Genomic DNA, 23,589 nt, shown 5'->3' with positions numbered 1-23,589 from the left:
GATGTTTTTGTGATTAGAATTGAAATAAAAATGAACGGCACCCAAACCACCAGGCTCACTTCATGAACTGAGACAGACTTTATGTGCTGTATAATTGTTTTCTATTCTGTGCAACAAAGTCTTAAATTCTGACTGTCTTTCTGAAGACTCTGCTGTTTTTTTCTGAAGATTTCCCTAGAACGCCTGTACGGGCGGAGTGGTGGCTCTGAGGCTAAGGATCTACGCTGGTATCCCGAAGGTTATCGGTTCAAATCCCCGTCACTGCCAAAAGAGATCCTACTCTGCTGGGCCCTTGAGCAAGGCCCTTAACCTTCATTTGCTCCAGGGGCGCTGTACAATGGCTGACCCTGTGCTCTGACCCCAAGGGGTATGCGAAAACTAACAAATTCCTAATACGAGAAATTGTATAAGGCGAAATAAAGAACAAAAAAAAAAAAAAGAAAGATATTTTCACATTTTATTCTTACACAATATTAAATCACTGTCGATTTTCATTGGCTTTTCTGACACTGGGCAACAGAAAAAGTCTCCCTAATGTCAAAATAAAAACAGATCTCTGCAAAGTTATCTAAATTAATTACAAACATAAAACACAAAATAACATCATAAAAATATTAAAGTCAATATTTAGTAGACGAGCCTTAGCCTTTAGTCTTGATTCACAGGTCTCTCTTTTTCCACTTTGCTCATATAGACCTTGCAGTGTTTCCTCTTCATCTTTGCAAAGCTGCTCAAGATTTGTCAGAATGCATGGGGATCATGAGTGAATATCCCTTTTTAAGCCCAGCCACTAATTCTCAGTTGGATTGAATTGTGGACTTTGACTTGGCCACTAAAGAACATTAGTGTTGTTCTTTTTAAGTTAAGTGCAGGTTTGACTTTATGCTTGGAGTTGTTGCCTTGTAGGAAACAAATTCTTACCCCAAAATGCAGGTTTCCTCCAGACTCTATCAGGTTTTCTTTCAGGAAGTCCTGTATTTTGACCCTCTACACTTGTAAGAATTCCAATGCCTGTTGCAGAGAAGCATCTCCACAGTATGATGGTACCAATACATTGCTTCATGGTGGACATAATGTGCAGCGTTCTAACAAGATGTTTAGTCTGATGGCACAGAAACTCAGGTTTGGTCTCATCAGACGTATTCTCCTTGTATGATCAGTCAGTTTTTCTGGACAGCCTCTTATATGTGTGTGTGTGTGTGTATATATATATATATATATATATATATATACTGTATATATATATATATATATATATATATATATATATACTGTATATAGGTTCACAGGTTCACAACGCAGCAGAGGGGCATGGCAGAAACAACTGTGAGCCGATCAAAATATATATATATATATATATATATATATATATATATATATATATATATATATATACATACATATAAATACATACTTACATATATACTATACACATACATGCACATATATACAGTATATAGTGACAGACAGCCAATGATGATAACCCCTCCTGGAGAAGTACAGCCCTCACGGGATGGTACGCTTCATTTGACAAGGCTCAGCTGGGGGAGGGGCAGTGTGGAAGGACCAGGGGAACAGATGTACACAGGCCCTTACCTACTCTGGGACGCTAGATGGCAGCCTTCCTGGGTTTCAGTGACGCCTCGGATTCCCTCAGGCCTCCATGGGAGTTTGGCACAGCCCTGTTGGATTCCGGGGAAGCCGCCAGAGGGAGCTATGGAAGCTGCAGAACCCTACTTTGGGCTTTCACCACACCTGGAAGTACAGCATAAAGGGAGCCGCCCACCTTCGTTCTGGAAGCAGAAGTTGGGAAGTAGAAGACAAAGTTAGCCAGAAGATGAGTGGAGGCAAAAGGAGTGACAGAGAAAGATGAAAAGAAAGTGCTTTGCTTATTAGATTGTGCTTGGTGCTATAGGGGGAATGAAGGAAAAATAAATGTGTCTGTTGTGTCAGGTCTTGAGGAGCTGGTACGCTCCCTGGTGGTCATATATATATATATATATAGAGAGAGAGAGAGAGTACCCTTCACTATTATTGGCCCCCCTTGTAAAAATTAGTAAGAAGGGTTAGAAAAAAAATCACTGTTTGATGAAGAACTGTCATCTTGCACTGAAAAAATGAGAAACATCTGACTTTTAACACTAGAATCAATGAAGCCTATGAAAAAACTCATCATCCCTGGCCACCTTAAATTTGTTCGCACCTCTCCTCATCAGCATCTTTTGTATTGAAATGTGTTGAACAGCACAAGCAGAAGGCAGCCTGCTCTCCCATCCCCCCTAATGACATAGCTGAGTCTGTCGCAAAATTCTCAGAGCTCAAGTCTTTATCTGGGAGTGAGGTGCCTGGAGTTTTATAGCGTAAATAATATATCATTATTTGGAATACATACATTTCATGTGGGTTACTTGTCTACGATTTATGTAGTGTAGGATGGAAGGAAATGCGAGACAAGAAATGCTGAACACATAACCTAAAGCAGAATTTTTTTCCATGTTATACTAATAATGACATGAAGTGTAAAAGCTTCATGTCAATAAGTACAGGCACATAATTTTTAAAAATTAAAAAAAAATGTTCCACTTAAGCATGGTGGTGCTCTTGCCAGACAGCATAGTGAATAGGATTGGCATTTGTGGTCCTCAATTCCCAGAGTTTGCATGTTCTTCCGACATCTGTGTGGGCTTCCTCCCACAGGGCAAAAACATGTTCTTTAGGTGCGTAGGTGTCACTTAAGTGGCTGTAGTGTACTGGTGTGTTCACCCTGCGATGGACTGCCGCCCTGTCCAGGGATGGACACTGCTTTGCACCCTTTGCTTAATGGGATAGGCTCCAGCCCCCTGCAACCCCCTGAACAGGATTAAGCAGGCTTAGAAAATTGTATGGTGTGGTACAGCTTTACGTAAGAACTCAGTTTCCCATTGCAAATTAATGTGTGCCATGATTGGGAAAAACATTTGCCAATCTACCAGCTTCTGTACTGGTTATTTATGCTTCTCTAAATGTATTGCTTATGTTTTTTTAATAAATATCATTAAGATTATTTATATGTAACAATCTGTTCTGTTATTTGTTTTTAGAAAATTGGAGGTACGTGTCAGTGTAAATGATGGGCAGGCTTTCATCTCCGGTGGAATCACAATTACTGCCACATCTTGTGTAAGTTGAAATAAAAGTAAATAAGTAAATATTTTCTACTGTTATATACTGTTATATATATAGTTTAGTAAGTCACTCAACCATTTATACATCAGTTAAATCATACTTTAAAACTTGCTTATCCCAGCTATCATTTGAAGCTGCTGGAACTCAATTCACTGCATTACTCATTATACTCTTGATGAAGATGTAAATTCATTGCTTGTTTTTCCAAAAATTGTACTTAAAGCATAACATTTGTGTCAGAAGGAATTGAAGGAAAATAATAAATATTGTAAAATGATGGGTAAATGCATATTACAATAAACAAGATCCAGGTACTAATATATTAATTAAAAATTCAACCTTGCACTTCTAATCATTTTACCTTAGGGATTTTCTCGTATGTGGTGTAATAATATGGTCCTGGGCGACACAGCAGTTTTATTACACCAAATTATAAGGATGTTTGCACTTCATGCTTCAGAAGTTATAGTGCTCCTAGTTTCATGTTTCTGCTAACAGGCCACAGTATATTGATCCATTTTTCTCTTAAGCCAAAAGTGTATTTGATATCTTAAAGTATTCCTGTATAATGTATTTACAAATAAACCTTTAATATGTAACATAGAATGCCTTTTTTTACTCCAGTGTCATGGGCATTCATTTGCTCAGACATGCATGTGAAAGTTTCATTATGCTGTGTACACGTAACAATAAACTTGAACCTGAACTTGCTCAAGTTGATATCAGATAATGTTTAAGACACACACACAAACTTAAAGAGTTTCCTTTTGCATTAATTATCACACTAATTGCACACATTATGCACACAAAGCCTGTGTCTGATATTAATAAACACTTCGGCTATTATAAATATCGCTACGTTAGTAGTAATTGTATATGTTTCTGCATGTAGTGTAAACTTTGCTTTTGATTCTAAAGATTCAAATAAAAATCCTGAACATTTATTATTTTTTTCTTTTTTATGTGGAACACTTTAATCTTTTTGGAGATCTATATTCTGTAACATGTAAAGTATATAGTGTTAGCTGCTGATTTCAGAATATTTTAACATATCTATTATACACTGATCAGCCACAGCATTAAAACCACTGACAGGTGATGTGAATAATTGTGATTATGTTGTTACAATGTCACCTGTCAAGGGGTGAGATATATTAGGCAGCAAGTGAACAGTCAGATCTTGAAGGTGATGTGTTGGAAGCAGGGAAAATGAATAAGCATAAGGATCTGAGCAACTTTGACAGATGCCAAATTGTGATGGCTGGGCAACTGAGTCAGAGCATCTCCAATACCGCAGGTCTTTTGGGGTGATTTTAGTATGCAGTAGTTAATATCTACCAAAAGTGGTCTAAGGAAGGTAACGGACAGCCAGCGACAGGGTCTTTGGGGCCCAAGGCTTTATTGATTTATGTGGGGAGCAAAAGCTATCCAGTCTGTTCCAGTTCCACAGAAGAGCTACTTTTGAACAAATTGCTGAAAAACTTAATGCTGACAATGAGAGAAAGGTGTCAGAACACACAGAGCATCACAGCCTACTGCATATGGGGCTGTGTAGCCATAGACAGGTCAGATTGCCCATGCTGACCCCTGTCCACCACTGACGGTGATTACAATGGGCATGTGAACATCAGAATTAGAATATGGAGTAATGGTCTGATGAATCATGTTTTAACTTTAGATCATGTAAAAGGTAGGGTGTGTGCATTGTTTACCTGGGGAAGAGGTGAAAACAGGGTTCACTATATTAAGAAGGAAATTGAGCAGATGCATTGTGAAGTTCTGGGCAGTGTTCTACTAGGAAACTTTGAGTCCTGGCATTCATGTGGATGCTCACTTTGACAGGTAGCACCCACCTAAATACTGTTGCAGACCACATGTACTTCTTCATGGCAGCAGGATAATGCACTCTGCCACACTGCAAAATATGTTCAGGAATGGTCTGAGTAACATGATATAGAGTTCAAGTTGTTTACTTATCCTCACAATTCCTCAAATCTCAATCCAATTGTGCATCTGTGGGATATGATGGAAAAACAAGTCTTATCCATGAAAGCTCCACTGCACAACATTTAAAGGGGACATGCACAATATTATAATATTGCGGTACAATTAAATGCTAAACTCTGTGTGTGTTCAGTACCTACGAGCAATCTGGTTGGTCAGTTTGTCTTAGGTGTGTGTAGTCAGTCTGGCTTTGATGATATAATCGAATATGGAAATCTGAAGTTTAGACACACAAGGAGGATTAATGGTATACGAGGCACTTTCAGGATTGCTTTCATAGATTGGAAGTATAGAAGCAGGCGGGAGGTGAGCTAGGCACCCCAAAATAATGACAGAGTCTATGAGGAAGTTTTAATGGAAATGACTCAAGGAAGAGAGTGCTGGTCAGCATAGGTTCAGGCACACAAGGATACTAACGAAAGGCACTGAAGTAACACATAGGTCAAAAGATATTAAACATTTTTAAATTTAATCTATTACCTGCTTGTAATTTGACTAGTAACTAATAATTCATATAATCATAAAGATCAAATACTTTTCTTTAGACTAAATGAAGGTGTGGGAATAAAATGTACTCTGGGGAGGCATCTAAGGAGGCAGATGCAGCTTACCTGTTTAAAAAGCAACTAGAGATCCGTTTATCTTATTTACATGCATAATATCATGTGCATACATTGGCATTGTGGTGAGAATTCCTATCTTATAGATCCATCATTATTGTTTCAGCTGCAACATCCAATTGATTTTTGCATGGAATTTGTACATTATTGCTGATATGGGCTTTGCTGTGAATACTCAGATTTTTGTCCTACAGTGTTAGGTTAATTGACAATTCTAAATTAGCCCTGTGTAGCTGCATGCAGTGAATTGATGCCTCATCCAAGTTTGGTTGCTGTCTTTCTGCTTTGTGTTCAGGCCTTCCAGAACTCTCAATTGCATTAACCATATTTGCTACTGCATGTATTAGGGGAAACCAGAATGTTTCTGTAGGTGGCAAAAGATCAGCTTGTGCACTAAAATGCGTGAATTATACGTTTCTAGTATTTATGTTTCATAAAGGCATCAACATGGATGCTAAAAATTGCAAAATTTAATACTGACCTGTAATTAAATCTCTAATGCTAAAGAACAACACACCATTTTCGTTCTTACGTAGTCAGCATGTACCAGGACCAGTCACTTCACATCCCATGGTCACAAGAGGTCTGCTACCCATAATCTCAGACCACATAAACTAAGAATAAGATAAACTGCTGTGTCATTTCCAGAGACAGCAGATAAGAGTCTAGTGCTGGAGTGATGGAAGAAAAAGGAAAGGGAGAAAGTGGAAGGAAGAACTTACTATGTGGAAGGGTCAGGTTAGCTGTTTCCAGTTATGTATTGTTTTGGGCTTGCCTTTATGGCTTTGTGTAGTTTGACTCTTGATTACTTTGCTATTACCATGCCTACTATGTCTATGTGGGTTCTCTTGCAGATTTTCTTGCTGTTTTTAATTTACACAGTAACAGTCATTTATATATTTTTTGTTTCATTTTGTTCTCTTCTTACGAAAGTTAAACACTTGCTCTTTTTATGCAGAAAAAGTTCTTTAAAACATTTTAAAGCTGAGTGTTTTATATGAAACCTTTGCTCTCAAACGTCTGTTTCTGATTTAATTTTTCTAGTTGCCAAGAAAAAAGCAAACCTTCCAATCTATTATAAATGTACACATTTTAGCAGCATTGTTGTTTAGTAAGAAGTCTTTCCAAACACAGTTGTTATTAATTTATCTTTTCAATGTTGTATATGATGCTATAAATGCATTCTATTGTTCAGATTCCTCTAATATTGACACACAACATCTTAACAATTGTAACAATAGCCTGGCAGAGTTGTGGTGCTTCTTTTTTAGAATTACAAAGAAAGTAAACATTTTTTTTTCTCCGGACTGAGTGTGCAGAGCAAACAAAACAAAGGCTGACCGCTCCCAGTTTAAGCCTCCCACACAGCAGTTGGTTTCAGCTCAGGCAAACATTCTGCTTGTTTTGGACTGGTCCTTTATTTTTTTTTCTTTACTTTTTAGTCTGTTTTGGTGTTTTTTGTTTTTATTACCATTAACAGTACATTCAATCTTTTAGATAAAGTGACCTTTGTTCATTTATATTTTATTCATTATTTTTATTTCATGTTTTTAGATATGCAATTCCTAATACTGTAACAATTCTTAATTCTTCTATGTAAATCTATTTTAAAATTTACAAGGTTCCAACTCTTGTAACTCCCATGCAAATAGTCTAAATTTTAAAAATGAAAATTTCAATAAAGCATTTACCATACAAAGTGATAGTAGAAGGTGTCACCTTTCATTAATGCAGTCCTTTCGCTTTCTTATTTATTTTTTACACATATTAATCTTTTCAGTTTTTGAATCTTATTTTATAAGAATCCTTATGTTACTAGTAATTTTAGATCCATTAACATATGCAAAATGACAGTTCCTGGAATTTAACATCTATCCATTCATCCATTTTCCAACCGCTGAATCCGAACAAAGGGTCACGGGGGTCTGCTGGAGCCAATCCCAGCCAACACAGGGCGCAAGGCAAGGAACCAATCTCGGGCAGGGTGCCAACCCACCGCAGGACACACACACCCACACACCAAGCACACACTAGGGCCAATTTAGAATCACCAATCGACCTAACCTGCCTGTCTTTGGACTGTGGGAAGAAACTGGAGCACCCAGAGGAAACCCACACAGACACGGGGAGAACATGCAAACTCCACGCAGGGAGGACCTGGGAAGCAAACCCAGGTCTCCTTACTGCAAGGCAGCAGGGCTACCACTGTGCCACCGTGCCGCCCATTTAATATCTATCTAACATTAAATTATATTATTCTGTAATATATTACTGGAATTTGGGCTTTTTGTATTTTTTACTATATTGTGCAACCACATTTGCACCACTGAATTTAACAGTGTGATTTACTGAGCAAGTATTCTTAGAAAGGAAAATATGGCACATCAGTGGTTAGAGAAGTATGTTAGTGCAAAGGTTTAACTGGTGGTGAGGTCAGAAGGGCAGTGCATTTGTGAATAACAAGGAGAGGTAAGAATGGAGTCTGATTTGATATTTGCTAATTCTTAGTCATTGTACACTGTAGGCAACTGTTTGTCTGACATGACCAGTGGCACTACAAGGTGTGTTCTACCTCATTTATTGTTTGATTTTTTTTATTGTTTCTCTTCACTGGTATTTCTTTCATTTTTACTTTCAAATTATTGTCCCCTCCACCCAACTGGTTATATGTTGTAACAGGAGATAGGGTCTTTGTTGCATCTTCTCATAGGCAGAACAGAGCAAAGGAAGCCTCAGTTAAAATAATGTTGTTTATATTGTTAAAGAAAAACACAAGGTAGGAGTCAAAGAAAAAAAAGGAAGAAAATGATAAAGAAATCAAGTGCTTCTTGGACCTAATAGGTCTTACTGTATCTACTTAAACCACATCCAAATTGTTACTTATTAGAACTGCTATTTACACAAATAAAAGATGGCTAAAATGGATGTAAAACATTTGTGTAACATACAAATATAATTAGATATTTATACTAAGTTTGTCCCTCATGTGACTAAAAAATGTAGAGTATTTAGCAATAAGAACTATAATTTATCGTTGTGTGTGTTTTTCAGGCTGATGGATCAATCGTTATTATCATCATTCTGGTACTTTTAATCTTAGTGGGCATTCTTCTCATGTGGTGGTTTTGGCCTCTCTGCTGTAAAGTGGTAAGTAAAATAATAATAAAGTGGTTAATATAACCCTAAAAATAGCAACTTCAAGACAGTTTATACATCACATATTTTTATTTATCAAAAGCTTAGATGTCTGTAATAAATTTTCTTAAATTTGTCTTAATTTTAAGGATAATACAATTTATGTTATGAATATTTGAACCTTTTTACAAAATCAAAGAACATTTCAGATACTCATAATTCAGAGTATATCATCTGCATCTTACAGTTTACCATTTAAAAAGGACATAGCTATTTATTATATACTGGTATAGATTGAAAGACTCATAGTAGCTTTAGGAAAATATACGTTGCAATTGTAAGGGATAGTAAGAGATATTTATTGGAGCAATTTTGATGGACCTGGTTCATAATGGCTTTGAATAATATTAACTTCTACATATATAAGTTTATGTGACATAATGAAGGCAAACTACTGAAATTTAAACCAATTTCTAATACCATTCATTGGAAGTAATGTATTTTAAGTCACATTTATCTTAATACCTGATATCTTCAAATATTCTCCATTTTACATGTAATATATCTATAAGTCTGAATAGCACATTTCCTAGTTACAGTGAAACTTTCTGTTGTATATCCCTGTCTGTCTTGTAATGAGGATTGACTTCTGCAAAGGTTGCTTTATGCAAATGCATTTTTTTCTTTAGCACTGCACTGCACAATTTGCATAGCCTTTAAAGAAAAATGAAAAAATTTACAGGCATGGGTGGGTCCAGCTTTAAGTACATTTCTAAAAATTATTTGAATTATTTTTTCTTTCCTGATAGATAGATAGATAGATAGATAGATAGATAGATAGATAGATAGATAGATAGATAGATAGATAGATAGATAGATAGATAGATAGATAGATAGATAGATAGATAGATAGATAGATAGATAGATAGATAGATAGATTATTAATGCCCAAGGGGAAATTCAAATACTCCAGCAGCAGCATACTGATTAAAACAATGTTAGTTAAAGAGTGATAAAAATGCAGTGCAAGTTAAAAAAATGCAAGATGGAGAGTGCGAGGCAGGTATAACAGTCAATAACATTGTATAATGTTAACGTTTTCCCCCCGTGGAATTGAAGAATCGCATAGTGTGGGGGAGGAACGATCTCCTCAATCTATCAGTGGAGCAGGACAGTAACAGCAGTCTGTCGCTGAACCTGCTCCTCTGTCTGGAGATGATACTGTTCAGTGGATGCAGTGGATTCTACATGATTGACAGGAGCCTGCTCAGCGCCTGTTGCTCCGCCACAGATGTCAAACTGTTCAGCTCCATGCCTACAGTAGAGCCTGCCTCCCTCACCAGTTTGTCCAGACGTGAGGCATCCCTCTTCTTTATGCTGCCTCCCCAGCACACCACCGCGCAGAAGATGGTGCTCGCCACAACCGTCTGATAGAACATCTGCAGCATCTTATTGCAGATGTTGAAGGATGCCAGCCTTCTAAGGAAGTATAGTCGGGTCTGTCCTCTCTTGCACAGTATTGGCAGTCCAGTCCAGTTTATCATCCAGCTGCACTCCCAGGTATTTATAGGTCTGTACCCTCTTCACACAGACACCTCTGATAATCACAGGGTCCGTGAGGGGCCTGGGCCTCCTAAAATCCACCACCAGCTCTTTGGTTTTGGTGATGTTCAGTTGTAGGTGGTTTGAGTCGCACCATTTAACAAAGTCCTTGATTAGGTTCCTATACTCCTCCTCCTGCCCACTCCTGATGCAGCCCACAATAGCAGTATCGTCAGTGAACTTTTGCACGTGGCAGGACTCCAAGTTGTTTTGGAAGTCCGATGTATATAGGCTGAACAGGACCGGAGAAAGCACAGTCCCTTGCAGCACTCCTGTGCTGCTGATCACAATGTCAGACCTTCAGTTCCCGAGACATGTTGATCAGTAATGTTGATTGAGTTCCTGATTTGTTAATTTAGAGAAAGTAAATAAATTTGAACGTCAAACGTTCCCACAGGGGATGCACAAACCAGTGTGTTTCTTCGTGCTGGTCCCAAGCCCAGACAAATGGGGAGGGTTACGTCAGGAAGGGCATCTGGTGTAAAATTTTACCAAATCAATATGCAGACAACAATACAAATTTCCATACCGGATCGGTTCAGCCCCGGGTTAACAATGACCGCCATCAGTACTATTAGTTAATAGGGTGCTGGCGGAAATTGGGTTACTGTTGACCGAAGAAGAAGAAGAAGAGGGGGGAGACGTGTCCGGAGGCAGGAGAAGAGGAGGAAGGTAAAGAGAGTGGAGCTGAGGGTAGGATCTTTGAATGTTGGCAGTATGACTGGTAAGGGGAGAGAGTTATCTGATATGATGGAGAGAAGGAAGGTTGATATATTGTGCGTGCAAGAGACTAAATGGAAGGGGAGTAAGGCCAGGTGGATTGGAGGTGGATTAGAATTGTTCTATCATGGTGTGGATAGGAGGAGAAATGGAATAGGGGTTATTCTGAAGGAACAGTATGTCAAAAGTGTTCTGGCGATGAAAAGAGTGTCAGACAGAGTAGTGATTATGAAGCTGGAAATTGGAGGTGTGATGATGAATGTTGTTAGTGCATATGCCCCGCAAGTTGGGTGTGCAGTGGATGAGAAAGAAGATTTTTGGAGTGAGTTGGATGAAGTGATGAACAGAGTACCCAAGGGACAGAAAGTGGTGATTGGAGCGGATTTCAATGGATATGTTGGTGAAGGGAAAAGATAATATGTGATTGGTAGGTATGGTTTCAAGGAGAGGAATAAAGAAGGTCAGAGGATAGTGGATTTTGCCAAAAGGGTGGACATGGCTGTGGTAAATATGTATTTTAAGAAGAGGTAGGAACATAGGGTGACGTACAAGAGTGGAGGAAGATGCACACAGGTAGATTACATCCTATGGAGAAGAGTCACAGGGTGAATCGAGTGAAGTTGTGGTATTGTATAAGCAAGTCGGGAGTGGCTGAGAAGTATGTTAAGAGTTGTACAGGATATGCACGAGGGAAGTGTGACTGTGGTGAGGTCTGCAGTAGGAGTGATGAATGCATTTAAGGTGGAGGTGGGATTACATCAGGGATCGGCTCTGATCCCTTTCTTATTTGCAATGGTGATGGACAGGTTGACAGACAAGATTAGACAGGAGTCCCCGTGGACTATGATGTTTGCTGATGACATTGTGATCTGTAGCGATAGTAGGGAGCAGGTTGAGGAGACCCTGGAGAGGTGGAGATATGCTCTAGAGAGGAGAGGAATGAAGGTCAGTAGGAACAAGACAGAATACATGTGTGTAAATAAGAGGGAGGTCAGTGGAATTGTGAGGATGCAAGGAATAGAGTTGGCAAAGGTGGATAAATTTAAATACTTGGGATCAACAGTGCAGAGTAATGGGGATTGTGGAAGAGAGGTGAAAAAGAGAGTGCAGGCACAGTAGAATGGGTGGAGAAGAGTGTCAGGAGTGATTTGTGACAGACGGATATCAGCATGAGTGAAAGGGAAGGTCTATAGGACGGTAGTGAGATCAGCTATGTTATATGGGTTGGAGACGGTGGCACTGACCGGAAAGCAGGAGACAGAACTGGAGGTGGCAGAGTTAAAGATGCTAAGATTTGCATTGGGTGTGACGAGGATGGACAGGATTAGAAATGAGTACATTAGAGGGTCAGCCCAGGTTGGATTGTTGGGAGACAAAGTCAGAGAGGCGAGAATGCGTTGGTTTGGACATGTGCAGAGGAGAGATGCTGGGTATATTGGGAGAAGGATGCTAAGGATAGAGCTGCCAGGCAAGAGAAAAAGAGGAAGGCCTAAGAGAAGGTTTATGGATGTGGTAAGAGAGAACATGCAGGTGATGGGTGTAACAAGATGCAGAGGACAGAAAGATGTGGAAGAAGATGATCCGCTGTGGCAACCCCTAATCGGAGCAACCGAAAGAAGAAGGAGAAGAAACGTCAAAAACAAATGTTCAATACCGTAGTTAATTTAAAATATTTCAGTTAATATTTTTCATATTTTATACTGCATATTTTGTTTAGAAGGTTTTATGCCTGTTTAATTGATGGCATTGGGTTCCTGTCAAAAATGGCTTTAGTGAAGTTTTTTTGTTTTATTTTTTCCCCCTTGTATGCATTTTAAGCAACCCCAAACAGGAAGGAGATTCAGGATGCAGTTCCATCATAGCAAAGTTATATAAAGTATGCATAATGGCAGTTATGGTAACATACCGTACATGCATAGTTATTTCACTGGGTCTATATCCTATTCCAGAAATACTGAGTGCAAAGTAGGAAAAAAAAGTCTAAACAGGGTGTTAACAGGTGTTAACTTTATTATATAAGAGAAAGCAGGAGTGTCTGCAGAATGCCTAAACCATACAATTTCATAAATTTCCTTGGTCAATAGTAGACACCACAGCTTTTGGACTGCAAGGCAGCAGTATGAACCAAAATGCTACATGATCCACTCCCAAATGAGTATGCATTACAAGGAGAGCAAAACAGACCATTCCCTGTTTCATTTTACATCCAGTGACAATTTGGAATAAGTTCTGTTAACAGTATTTTCAAAACAAGAGAATTTTAAGCAATATTGTGTTACCCTTTAAATATAGAACAATGTGTCCCTCTTTATATACTGAAGTATTTATTACTTTCTTTTAGTAAATGATTGTGTAACTGGTGTGCATTGTATATTGTAAAACTGGTATAATTTTAATAAAGTCATTATACTGATTACTTCATTTTAAATATCCTTAATTGTTGATCATGCAATTTAATAATATATTAAGCAAAGATCCATAGTTACTTTATGATAATATATTTGTAAGTTAAAAGATTAAGCTATATTTAAATTTTATACTGAACTTTACTTTTTTGACATTTGAATAAAAAGCAATTATTTTAATACTTTTAACTGCCCAAGTGGCTGAACGTTTATATTTTTTTTGCTTGTTTGTTGTTATAATTATCATAGTACTATTACGTCTGCATAGGCCTAAATGTGTTAACTACTCTGTTATTTAATCCCCAGCCTTGAATATGATTACTTTAATTAAGTGTTTACATACCTCTCTTGTTCCAAATGTTGCATAGCAGCTGGTATCAGTATCACCAGGCTTTGTTTGCATCACAGGATCCTGTCAGCTGCTGTGGTAAAGAATCATTGACATCCAGTGCAGGGTTAATGTATATCAGTTTCAGATTGAAAGAGCAGCACAAATAAGTAAAAATATAATTAACTATAAAAGTACCAAATACGCTGTCAATTCAATTAAAAGAAAAAGGGAAAAAATGGAAAAAAAGATTTGTTTGAATGAATTTTTTTATTTAGAATTGAATACAATTTATTTATAACATTTTCCATTTTACCCCTCCTTTAACCGCTACCTTATCGTGGTGGAGGGGTTTGCGTGTCCCAATGATCCTAGGAGCTCTGTTGTCCGGGGCTTTATGCCCCTGGTAGGGGCCACCCAAGGCAAACTGGTCCTAGGTGAGGGATGAGACAAAGAGCGGTTAAACAAACCTCCTATGATGAAAAACAATTTTGGACGGCGTTTTCCCTTGCCCGGACGCGGGTCACCGGGGCCCCACTCTGGAGCCAGGCCTGGAGGTGGGGCTCGATGGCGAGCGCCTGGTGACCGGGCCTGCACCCATGGGACTCGGCCGGGCACAGCCCGAAGAGGCAACGTGGGTCCCCCTTCCCATGGGCTCACCACCTATGGGAGGGGCCAAGGAGGTCGGATGCAGTGTGAGTTGGGTGGTGGCCGAAGGCGGGGACCTTGGCGGTCCGATCCTCGGCTACAGAAGCTGGCTCTTGGGACGTGGAATGTCACCTCTCTGAAGGGGAAGGAGCCTGAGCTAGTGCGCAAAGTTGAGAGGTTCCGGCTAGATATAGTCGGGCTCACCTCGACGCACAGCTTGGACTCTGGAACAAATCTCCTTGAGAGGGGCTGGACTCTGTACCACTCTGGAGTTGCCCCTGGTGAGAGGCGCCGAGCGGGTGTGGGTATACTTATTGCCCCCCCGACTTGGAGCCTGTACATTGGGGTTTACCCCGGTGGATGAGAGGGTAGCCTCCCTCCGCCTTCGGGTGGGGGGACGGGTCCTAACTATTGTTTGTGCGTATGCACCGAACAGCAGCTCGGAGTACCCACCCTTTTTGGAGTCCCTGGAGGGGGTGCTAGAGGGCATACCTTCTGGGGACTCCCTCGTTCTGCTGGGAGACTTCAATGCTCACGTGGGCAATGACAGTGAGACCTGGAAGGGCGTGATTGGGAGGAATGGCCCCCCCGATCTGAACCCGAGTGGTGTTTTGTTATTGGACTTCTGTGCTCGTCACGGATTGTCCATAACGAACACCATGTTCAAACATAGGGGTGTTCATATGTGCACTTGGCACCAGGACACCCTAGGCCTCAGTTCGATGATCGACTTTGTGGTCGTGTCGTCGGACTTGCGGCCACATGTCTTGGACACTCGGGTGAAGAGAGGGGCGGAGCTATCAACTGATCACCACCTGGTGGTGAGTTGGCTTCGATGGTGGGGGAGGATGCCGGTCAGGCGTGGTAGGCCCAAACGTGTTGTGAGGGTCTGCTGGGAACGTCTGGCAGAGCCCCCTGTCAGAAGTAGCTTCAACTCCCACCTCCGGCAGAACTTCGACCACATCCCGAGAGAGGTGGGGGACATTGAGTCCGAATGGGCCATGTTCCGTGCCTCTATTGTTGAGGCAGCTGACCGGAGCTGTGGCCGTAAGGTGGTCGGTGCCTGTCGGGGCGGCAATCCCCGAACCCGTTGGTGGACACCGGCGGTGAAGGATGCCGTCAAGCTGAAGAAGGAGTCCTACAGGACCTTTTTGTCCTGTGGGACCCTGGAGGCAGCTGATAGGTACCGGCAGGCCAAGCGGAATGCGGCTTCAGTGGTTGCTGAGGCAAAAACTCAGGCGTGGGAGGAGTTTGGGGAGGCCATGGAGAGCGACTTTCGGACGGCTTCGAGGAGATTCTGGTCCACCATCTGGCGTCTCAGGAAGGGGAAGCAGTGCAGTGTCAACACTGTATATGGTGGGGATGGTACGCTGCTGACCTCGACTCGGGACGTCCTCAAGGCTCTGGATGTTGTAGGACTGTCTTGGTTGACACGCCTCTGCAACATCGCATGGACATCAGGGACAGTGCCTCTGGATTGGCAGACCGGGGTGGTGGTCCCCCTCCTTAAGAAGGGGGATCGGAGGGTGTGTTCCAACTACAGAGGGATCACACTCCTCAGCCTCCCTGGAAAAGTCTATTCAGGGGTCCTGGAGAGGAGGGTCCGTTGGATAGTCGAGCCTTGGATTCAGGAGGAACAGTGTGGTTTTCGTCCTGGTCGCGGAACAGTGGACCAGCTCTATACCCTTAGCAGGGTCCTGGAGGGTGCATGGGAGTTTGCCCAACCAGTCTACATGTGTTTTGTGGACTTGAAAAAGGCATTCGACCGTGTCCCTCGGGGAATCCTGTGGGGGGTACTTCGAGAGTATGGGGTACCGGACCCCCTGATAAGGGCTGTTCGGTCCCTGTACGATCGGTGCCAGAGCTTGGTCCGCATTGCCGGCAGTAAGTCGAACCCATTTCCAGTGAGAGTTGGACTCCGCCAGGGCTGCCCTTTGTCACCGATTCTGTTCATAACTTTTATGGACAGAATTTCTAGGCGCAGCCAGGGCGTTGAGGGGGTCCGGTTTGGTGGGCTCAGGATTGGGTCACTGCTTTTTGCAGATGATGTTGTCCTGTTTGCTTCATCAGGCCGTGATCTTCAGCTCTCTCTGCATCGGTTCGCAGCCGAGTGTGAAGCGGCTGGAATGAGAATCAGCACCTCCAAATCCGAGACCATGGTCCTCAGCTGGAAAAGGGTGGAGTGCCCTCTCAGGGTTGGTAGCGAGATCCTGCCCCAAGTGGAGGAGTTCAAGTATCTCGGGGTCTTGTTCACGAGTGAGGGAAGAATGGAGCGTGAGATCGACAGGCGGATCGGTGCGGCATCCGCAGTAATTCGGGCGCTGCATCGGTCTGTCGTGGTGAAAAAGGAGCTGAGCCGCAAGGCGAAGCGCTCAATTTACCAGTCGATCTATGTTCCTACCCTCACCTATGGTCATGAACTATGGGTAGTGACCGAACGAACGAGATCGCGAATACAAGCGGCTGAAATGAGTTTCCTCCGCAGGGTGTCTGGGCTTTCCCTTAAAGATAGGGTGAGAAGCTCAGTCATCCGGGAGGGGCTCAGAGTAGAGCCGCTGCTCCTCCGCATCGAGAGGAGTCAGATGAGGTGGCTCAGGCATCTGATCAGGATGCCTCCTGGACGCCTCCCTGGTGAGGTGTTCCAGGCACGTCTAACCGGGAGGAGGCCCCGGGGAAGACCCAGGACACGCTGGAGGGACTATGTCTCTCGACTGGCCTGGGAACGCCTTGGGATTCTCCCGGAAGAGCTAGAAGAAGTGGCCGGAGAGAGGGAAGTCTGGGCATCTCTGCTCAAGCTGCTGCCCCCTCGACCCGACCTCGGATAAGCGGGAGACAATGGATGGATGGATGGATTTTCCATTTAAGAGCTCCCTGCTTTGTATATTTTTAGTTGTAGGGTTTTGCATGTATGCATGTATTTGTTTGTGTGTTTATATAAGTACATATGTATATGTGTGTGTGTGTGTGTGTGTGTGTGTGTGTGTGTATATATATATATATATATATATATATATATATATATATATATATATATATATATATGCAGCTTGAGATCCACAAAGGGATAAAATGAATCACGTATCATAAAATAGTTTTTATTCCTGAGCTTTCAGCCCCTACCAGGGGCCTTGAGCCGTGTTAAAACTCTATTCAGAAGAGTCCACACCCATTGTAATACAAAGGAGACAAAAATGAATGAAAGACGCTATCTCTTCCGTCTTTTCACTTCAAACGGATACTCAAAAACATTCATTAATCAAAGCTTATACAGAAGACGCCAAAAAACTCAGCAAACAATTGACTTGAACCAGAACCCCCACCTCACCTGGTACTCACTTCCTTATCACCACAAGGTATCTGAGGGTGCAGCACACTATCCTGGCCAAGTCAGGCGTCAGAATAGCACACAAACCCATGAACAATCTGCGCACGGTCCTCTTTAATGCTAAAAACAAGAAATCGACAGCAGAAACACGAAATGTAGTTTATAGCATTCCATGCAGTTCTTGCCCAGCGGTACACATAGGACAAACATCAAAAAGAATCGCAACACGATTACATGAACATCGCAACGCCGTCAGAAGACTCACGATCACTGATCTACACACATACTAAATCAACAGGACATACATTTAACTGGGACAATGTACAAGTAAGATTTAAGGCCAGTACCAAAAGTGCCAGAGAGCTGGCTGAATCTTGGCTATCAAATGAGAATGCCATCAACAGACATTTGGACATAAACCCAGCATATGCAAACTTAAGAAGAAGTTTGGGCCCCTTTTATAGCCCACCTGGAAATGTTTCAGGTGCTTGACCACCTGGTCCCAATTGCACTCCCAGGTGGGGCTGAAAACTCGTCCAGCCGGGTTGTTGAATCCAGGCTGCACCCCCTAGCAGCCACCCAGTTCCTAACCAGGATATGGAGGACTCCATCTCCCATGGAGCCCTGTGGGAGGTTGGGGAATCACTGTCGGCCAGGGAGGCTGCCACCAAGCGTCCCGGGGGATGTATTGAGTTGCCCATGGTTGCTCCCCCGGAACATATGCAGCAGGGGCATCCCGGCTGGGCATGGGACCCGGCCGCCCGTTACAATATATATATATTATATATAGTAATTAGGACTGTCAAATGATTCAAATTTTTAATTGCAATAAATCACACAGTGTCACTTGATTAATCATAGTTTATAGTGTGTTTAACTAAGGAGGTAGTTAAGCAATGTCCAATAGTCCCCTGAAAATGTGACTGCTCTTCAACTTCTTAGTTGCTGAAACTGTAAAGACATGTGCCTTTCATATTAATCCTTTGGTATGTGACACAGTTGTCCCATGTGAAGGCAATGTGAAAGAATTGTTGGACTTTGGTTAATGAAGTCTCTCAGCCTTGTATCTTTAGTTATTTTTAGAGGTCTTGTCATTGGTTGAGGGAAGGATAGGACTTGAAAGAAATGTTGAAATGAAAATAGTCTGGACATACCTGTTACAAGAATATACTAACCCCTTCTTCATAGCTTATGGTTAATGGGTCTGACACTCCACCTTTTCTTTTTTCATCTTAAAATCAGTAATACCAGGCAAAACTCTTCTTCCATTACCAGAATCTAATTTCCTCTGCCGTGGCATTGTTAGGTATGTGACTTTGACTAAACACTGTCACCTACTGACTAGGAGAATATCAACACACCAGTCAAATGGACTGCAACAAGTATAAATGTGTTTTAGTCACTGACAGTGTGCGGTATGTGCGCAGCCTTCATGCGGTAAATATAAACAAGGCTTGCGAGAGTAAAGAAACCATCATTTGAAAGTAGGCGATATACCATTTGATCTAATATACCTGATGAAATTCTTCCTGCAGTATGGATTTTCAAAAAAAAAATTGTAAAAAATATTTGAACATAAACCATATTCAACTCAAAATGTGAAAATCTGTGTATGTAAAAGCAAAGGGAAAATGTGATTTAATGCTGGAATAGTATGATACTCTACTGTTATAGATGATTTCTTTGGTTTTTACTTTCTTTTGTAACTCGGTTTAGCTATTATTATCATAAAGCATTTTGAGCTACTTTCATGAAATTGTGCTTCAGAAATAATTGTTGCTGCTGTTGTGGTTATTGCTATCTTAAAGGTATAAGTTCAGTATTTTTTAACTCGATGTTATTTCTTCACAAAGATGGTATATGTGTGTTTGCCTTGCATTCTAAATTGTTCTAATTGTGTTCTAAATTTAAGCTCTTTCTATAAATTAAAAAAAAAATCTTTTGCCCACCCTGGTGCTTTGCATTGGAGACTATGGGACACAGAGAAAAGGTTTAAAAACTTACTAAATACATCCATGTTCATAGTGTGCTGGTTTTCAGTGTTTTTTTTTTTTTGTTTATTTTTGTTGTTTTGATGTTAATTTCATGATGCTTCTGGGATGGCCTTCACATAGTGACATGACCATGTGATAAGTGTGTAATTTCATGTGAGTGAGATCAGATATCCTAGGTGCAATTTTCCCCTATCAAAGGCTGCTGTTATTGTTGGAGGTGCTCTTATTTCAACAAACATTTTAAAAGAACATTCAACTTTCTCACTTGAAAGATGCCCCGTCTATTAATAGGTTGTCCGATAATTGACTTTATCCTAAGCTTGAACCATCATAGTGTATAATGCTACTTTCTGTGAAGTAAATACATATACAGTCTGATCATGTTTAACATTAGAAAACATAACCTGTATTAATCTAGCATAGAGTGCTACTTACTTTAATGGTATTTAATAAGTAGATTAAAGTTATCTTTAAAAGCCATGCTGGAAAAGTTTTATCAAAATAGCATTTAAAGGTATGTGGACATGCCTCAGTTACTATACATGAACCCAAAGGTTATAAAGTAGGAAAAAAGATGTACATATTCTTCAGAAATGCAAAACGGGGCAAGGCATAAAGCAGCAGTGTCTGTTGGTAGTAAAATTATTTGTGCTGTATTTGTAGCAGCAGGTGGTTTATGATAAAATCTGGCACAAAGGGTCAGATGCATTTCTGCAAGACAAGAGCTAGTGATAGGCCCCTTGTTGCTTATCTGCATCTGATTGAAAATAATTAACTCCTTAGGAATGTATGAGTGGGGACAACTTGGATTCTGTGAACTTTATCCAATTAATTAAAAGGTAAATGGCACTGCCAAGTGTCCCAAAGAGCTACTGTCAACAAGTTGAAGTTTATTTTGATTAGATGCTTCTGTGTTCATGTACAAGTCTTTGTGCAGTTAAACATAAGAAAATGTAGGTCTGCAACCGTGGGGCCGGTAAAATTCAAAGGGTACTGCTGTAGCTGTTCAATTATACTGATACAATTTAGATTCTCTAGACTGATTAAAACTTCTATAATTCTGTATTTCAGGTTATTAAAGATCCTCCACCACCTCCTCCACCAAAAGCTCCAGTAAGTACCAAATTAATTTATAAAGCTTGAAGTAAAAGTGGAATCATATTTATTTGCCAGTTGATGGTTGTCTGTAGGTTCATAATGTTAATTAACTTTAGTCATTTCCTTTGGATAAAAACAAGTCATCCTTATTTAGCAGTATTTTTTAGTGACAGTAATTTTCTTACAATCACAATTTTATAGTACAGTAGGACACAAATATTATTGGTACTGTTTTTTAGTTAGAGAAATAAAAATTGGAGTAATTTACCCGGGGTCAAAGATGAAAGTAGAAATTGAACCTGTGGCCTTGTAGTATAAAAGTTCAATATGCCTTAGGCATTTGGCCTCGCAGCTAAGAGTAATTGAATCCATTATAATGTACAGCATGTGGGTCTATATAGGCATTTTTAAGGTTTTTTACAGGTCTTTTCTAACTGATAAGGAGCTACACTGGTCTCTAAAATATTTGCTTTAGAATTCTCTACAAAAACACATATGTTTCCTAAAATAAAGATGGACTTTTTTATCAGCTTTATTTTAGCCATTGTTGTAAGCAAGACAAAAAGAGCCACGAAAAGGTTTGGGGCAGCCACCCACATACAGTGGAACCTCGGTTCACGAACGTCTCGGTACACGTACAACTCGCTTTACGACAAAAAAGTTCGCCAAACTTTTGCCTCGATTCACGACCACACACTCGGTTTACGAACAAGCCAGTTTCCCTTTCGGTTTGTGTGATTTCCGCACGTGTTGCATTGTTCTCAGTCAGACGTGCGTGCTTGCACGTGCGTGCGTGCTTTCGCTGTGAAGTCTTTGTGCTCTATTTCATTTCCCTTCCAGTTCGTACACGCCGATTACTGTATTTAAGCACGTGTTCAGCCTCTCCCTGTTCATTGTTCTCAGTCAGATGTGCGTGCTTTACCCGTGAACTCTTTGTGCTCTACAGTATTTCGTGTGCTTTTGCAGTTAACCATGGCTTCTAAGCAAGTGAAGAGTGGTGAGAAGAAAGTGTTGCAATGTTACTTTTCTCTTTTTTCAAATGTTCAATTTTTTCCCTGTGCTTAAAACTCATTTAAAAAGAGTGTTTACAGCGATCGGGTTGTAATGCTATTAGCATGATCTCCTGCAATGTTACTGTCTTGGTTGGCTTTTAAATAAAGTTCAGATTTGTTCAAATGTTCCTTTTTTCCCCCTGTGCTTAACATTCATTTAAAAAGAGTGTTTACAGCGATCGGGTTGTAATGCTATTAGCGTGAACTCCTATAATGTTACTTTCTTGATTGGCTTTTAAATACAGTTCGGATTTGTTCAAATGGTCCTTTTTTTCCCCCTGTGCTTAAAACTCATTTAAAATAAAGTATTTATACAGCGATCGGATTGTAAGGCTATAGCGCGAACTGCTGCAGTGTTACAGACAGAGAGGGGGGGCTCACGTGCTGCTGAGAGAGAGAGAGAGAGAGAGAGAGAGGGCTTGCGTGCTGCTGAGAGAGAGAGAGAGGGCTCACGTGCTGCTGAGAGAGAGCGAGCCTTCGTGTGCAGCTGAACAGGGAGCCTGGGTGTTTGTGTCAGTGTTATTCAATGTTTTTACATTAGTGTACTATTACACTGTGCATTCTATGGTGTAATTAACTATATTTGTGCTTAAAAATCTTTAAAAAAATATATTTACATGCAGTTCATATGGTCTGGAATGGATTAATTGTATTTACATACAATCCTATGGGGGAAATTGCTTCGGTTCACGACCAAATTGGTTTACGACCAGAGGTTTGGAACGAATTATGGTCGTGAACTGAGGTTCCACTGTATTGTTCCTGGCTGCAAAAATGGATATTAATAATGTAAAGATGTGTATAAACTGGAATCCACAACAGAACTGACTCGATAGAACAAAGATGGCTGTTTTAAAGGAGAACAAAGGAAGTGACATCAACAGTGGGGCCAGAAACTGAAGTGACATCATCGGGGCCAGGCAGGATTTCCCATAACTGGTCTGCAGAGAAGTGGGAGAAAGAGTTATTTGTGTTTTGATCTTTGCATCTCTGGAAGGCTTTCCAATTATGACTTCACTTTCCATACTACCTCATGTAATTAAAAATCTTAATAGCTAGGATTCACTCACACACATTGTCTGCTTGACTTTGTTTTAATTTCTGAGTTGTATTTGGCACAAATAATGTAAAGGCATATTTAAAAGGGCAGTTCTGGGTTGTAGATTGTTACTGGAACCAGTCTATCAATCAGATGCAAATTTTAAAATTTTAACTGGCTTCACTGTTAGTCCGAGTTCTTATTTCCCTGTGTCTGTGCTTGACCAGTAAATTTAGTTTTTAGTGTCTTTTTCTTTCTCTCCTTAGCCCCTTATTCATTTACCCACTCTCTGCTTAACACTGCATTTCATACAGTTGAAATTGTTGGTTCTGCACTGAACTTAAGTTCAACCTTTTTGACCCTTACTCCTATGCCTTATGGTATAATACAATGTACACTCCTCAAGAGATCTCTCCAGGTACACTGCGTCTTCTGAATTGTTTCTCCATCCTCT

General features: G+C 40.7%; 1 protein-coding gene across 2 annotated transcripts in view; it reads left to right on the top strand.

The window, feature by feature from the left end:
• antxr2a (ANTXR cell adhesion molecule 2a) overlaps positions 1-23,589 on the top strand; it is a 310,747-nt gene that overhangs the window by 165,343 nt on the left and 121,815 nt on the right. For both annotated transcript variants that reach the window (XM_028805604.2, XM_028805605.2), the window contains exons 11-13: positions 3,081-3,159; positions 8,841-8,936; positions 21,018-21,059. In XM_028805604.2, coding sequence (XP_028661437.1) covers positions 3,081-3,159; positions 8,841-8,936; positions 21,018-21,059 — 217 coding nt within the window. The remainder of the gene's footprint in view (positions 1-3,080; positions 3,160-8,840; positions 8,937-21,017; positions 21,060-23,589) is intronic.

The sequence above is a fragment of the Erpetoichthys calabaricus genome, chromosome 7 (genome assembly GCF_900747795.2).
Source record: "Erpetoichthys calabaricus chromosome 7, fErpCal1.3, whole genome shotgun sequence".
NCBI classification, from domain to species: domain Eukaryota; kingdom Metazoa; phylum Chordata; class Cladistia; order Polypteriformes; family Polypteridae; genus Erpetoichthys; species Erpetoichthys calabaricus.
The sequence above is the reverse complement of the archived record's forward strand: the minus strand, read 5'-3'. Positions and strand labels throughout refer to the sequence as shown.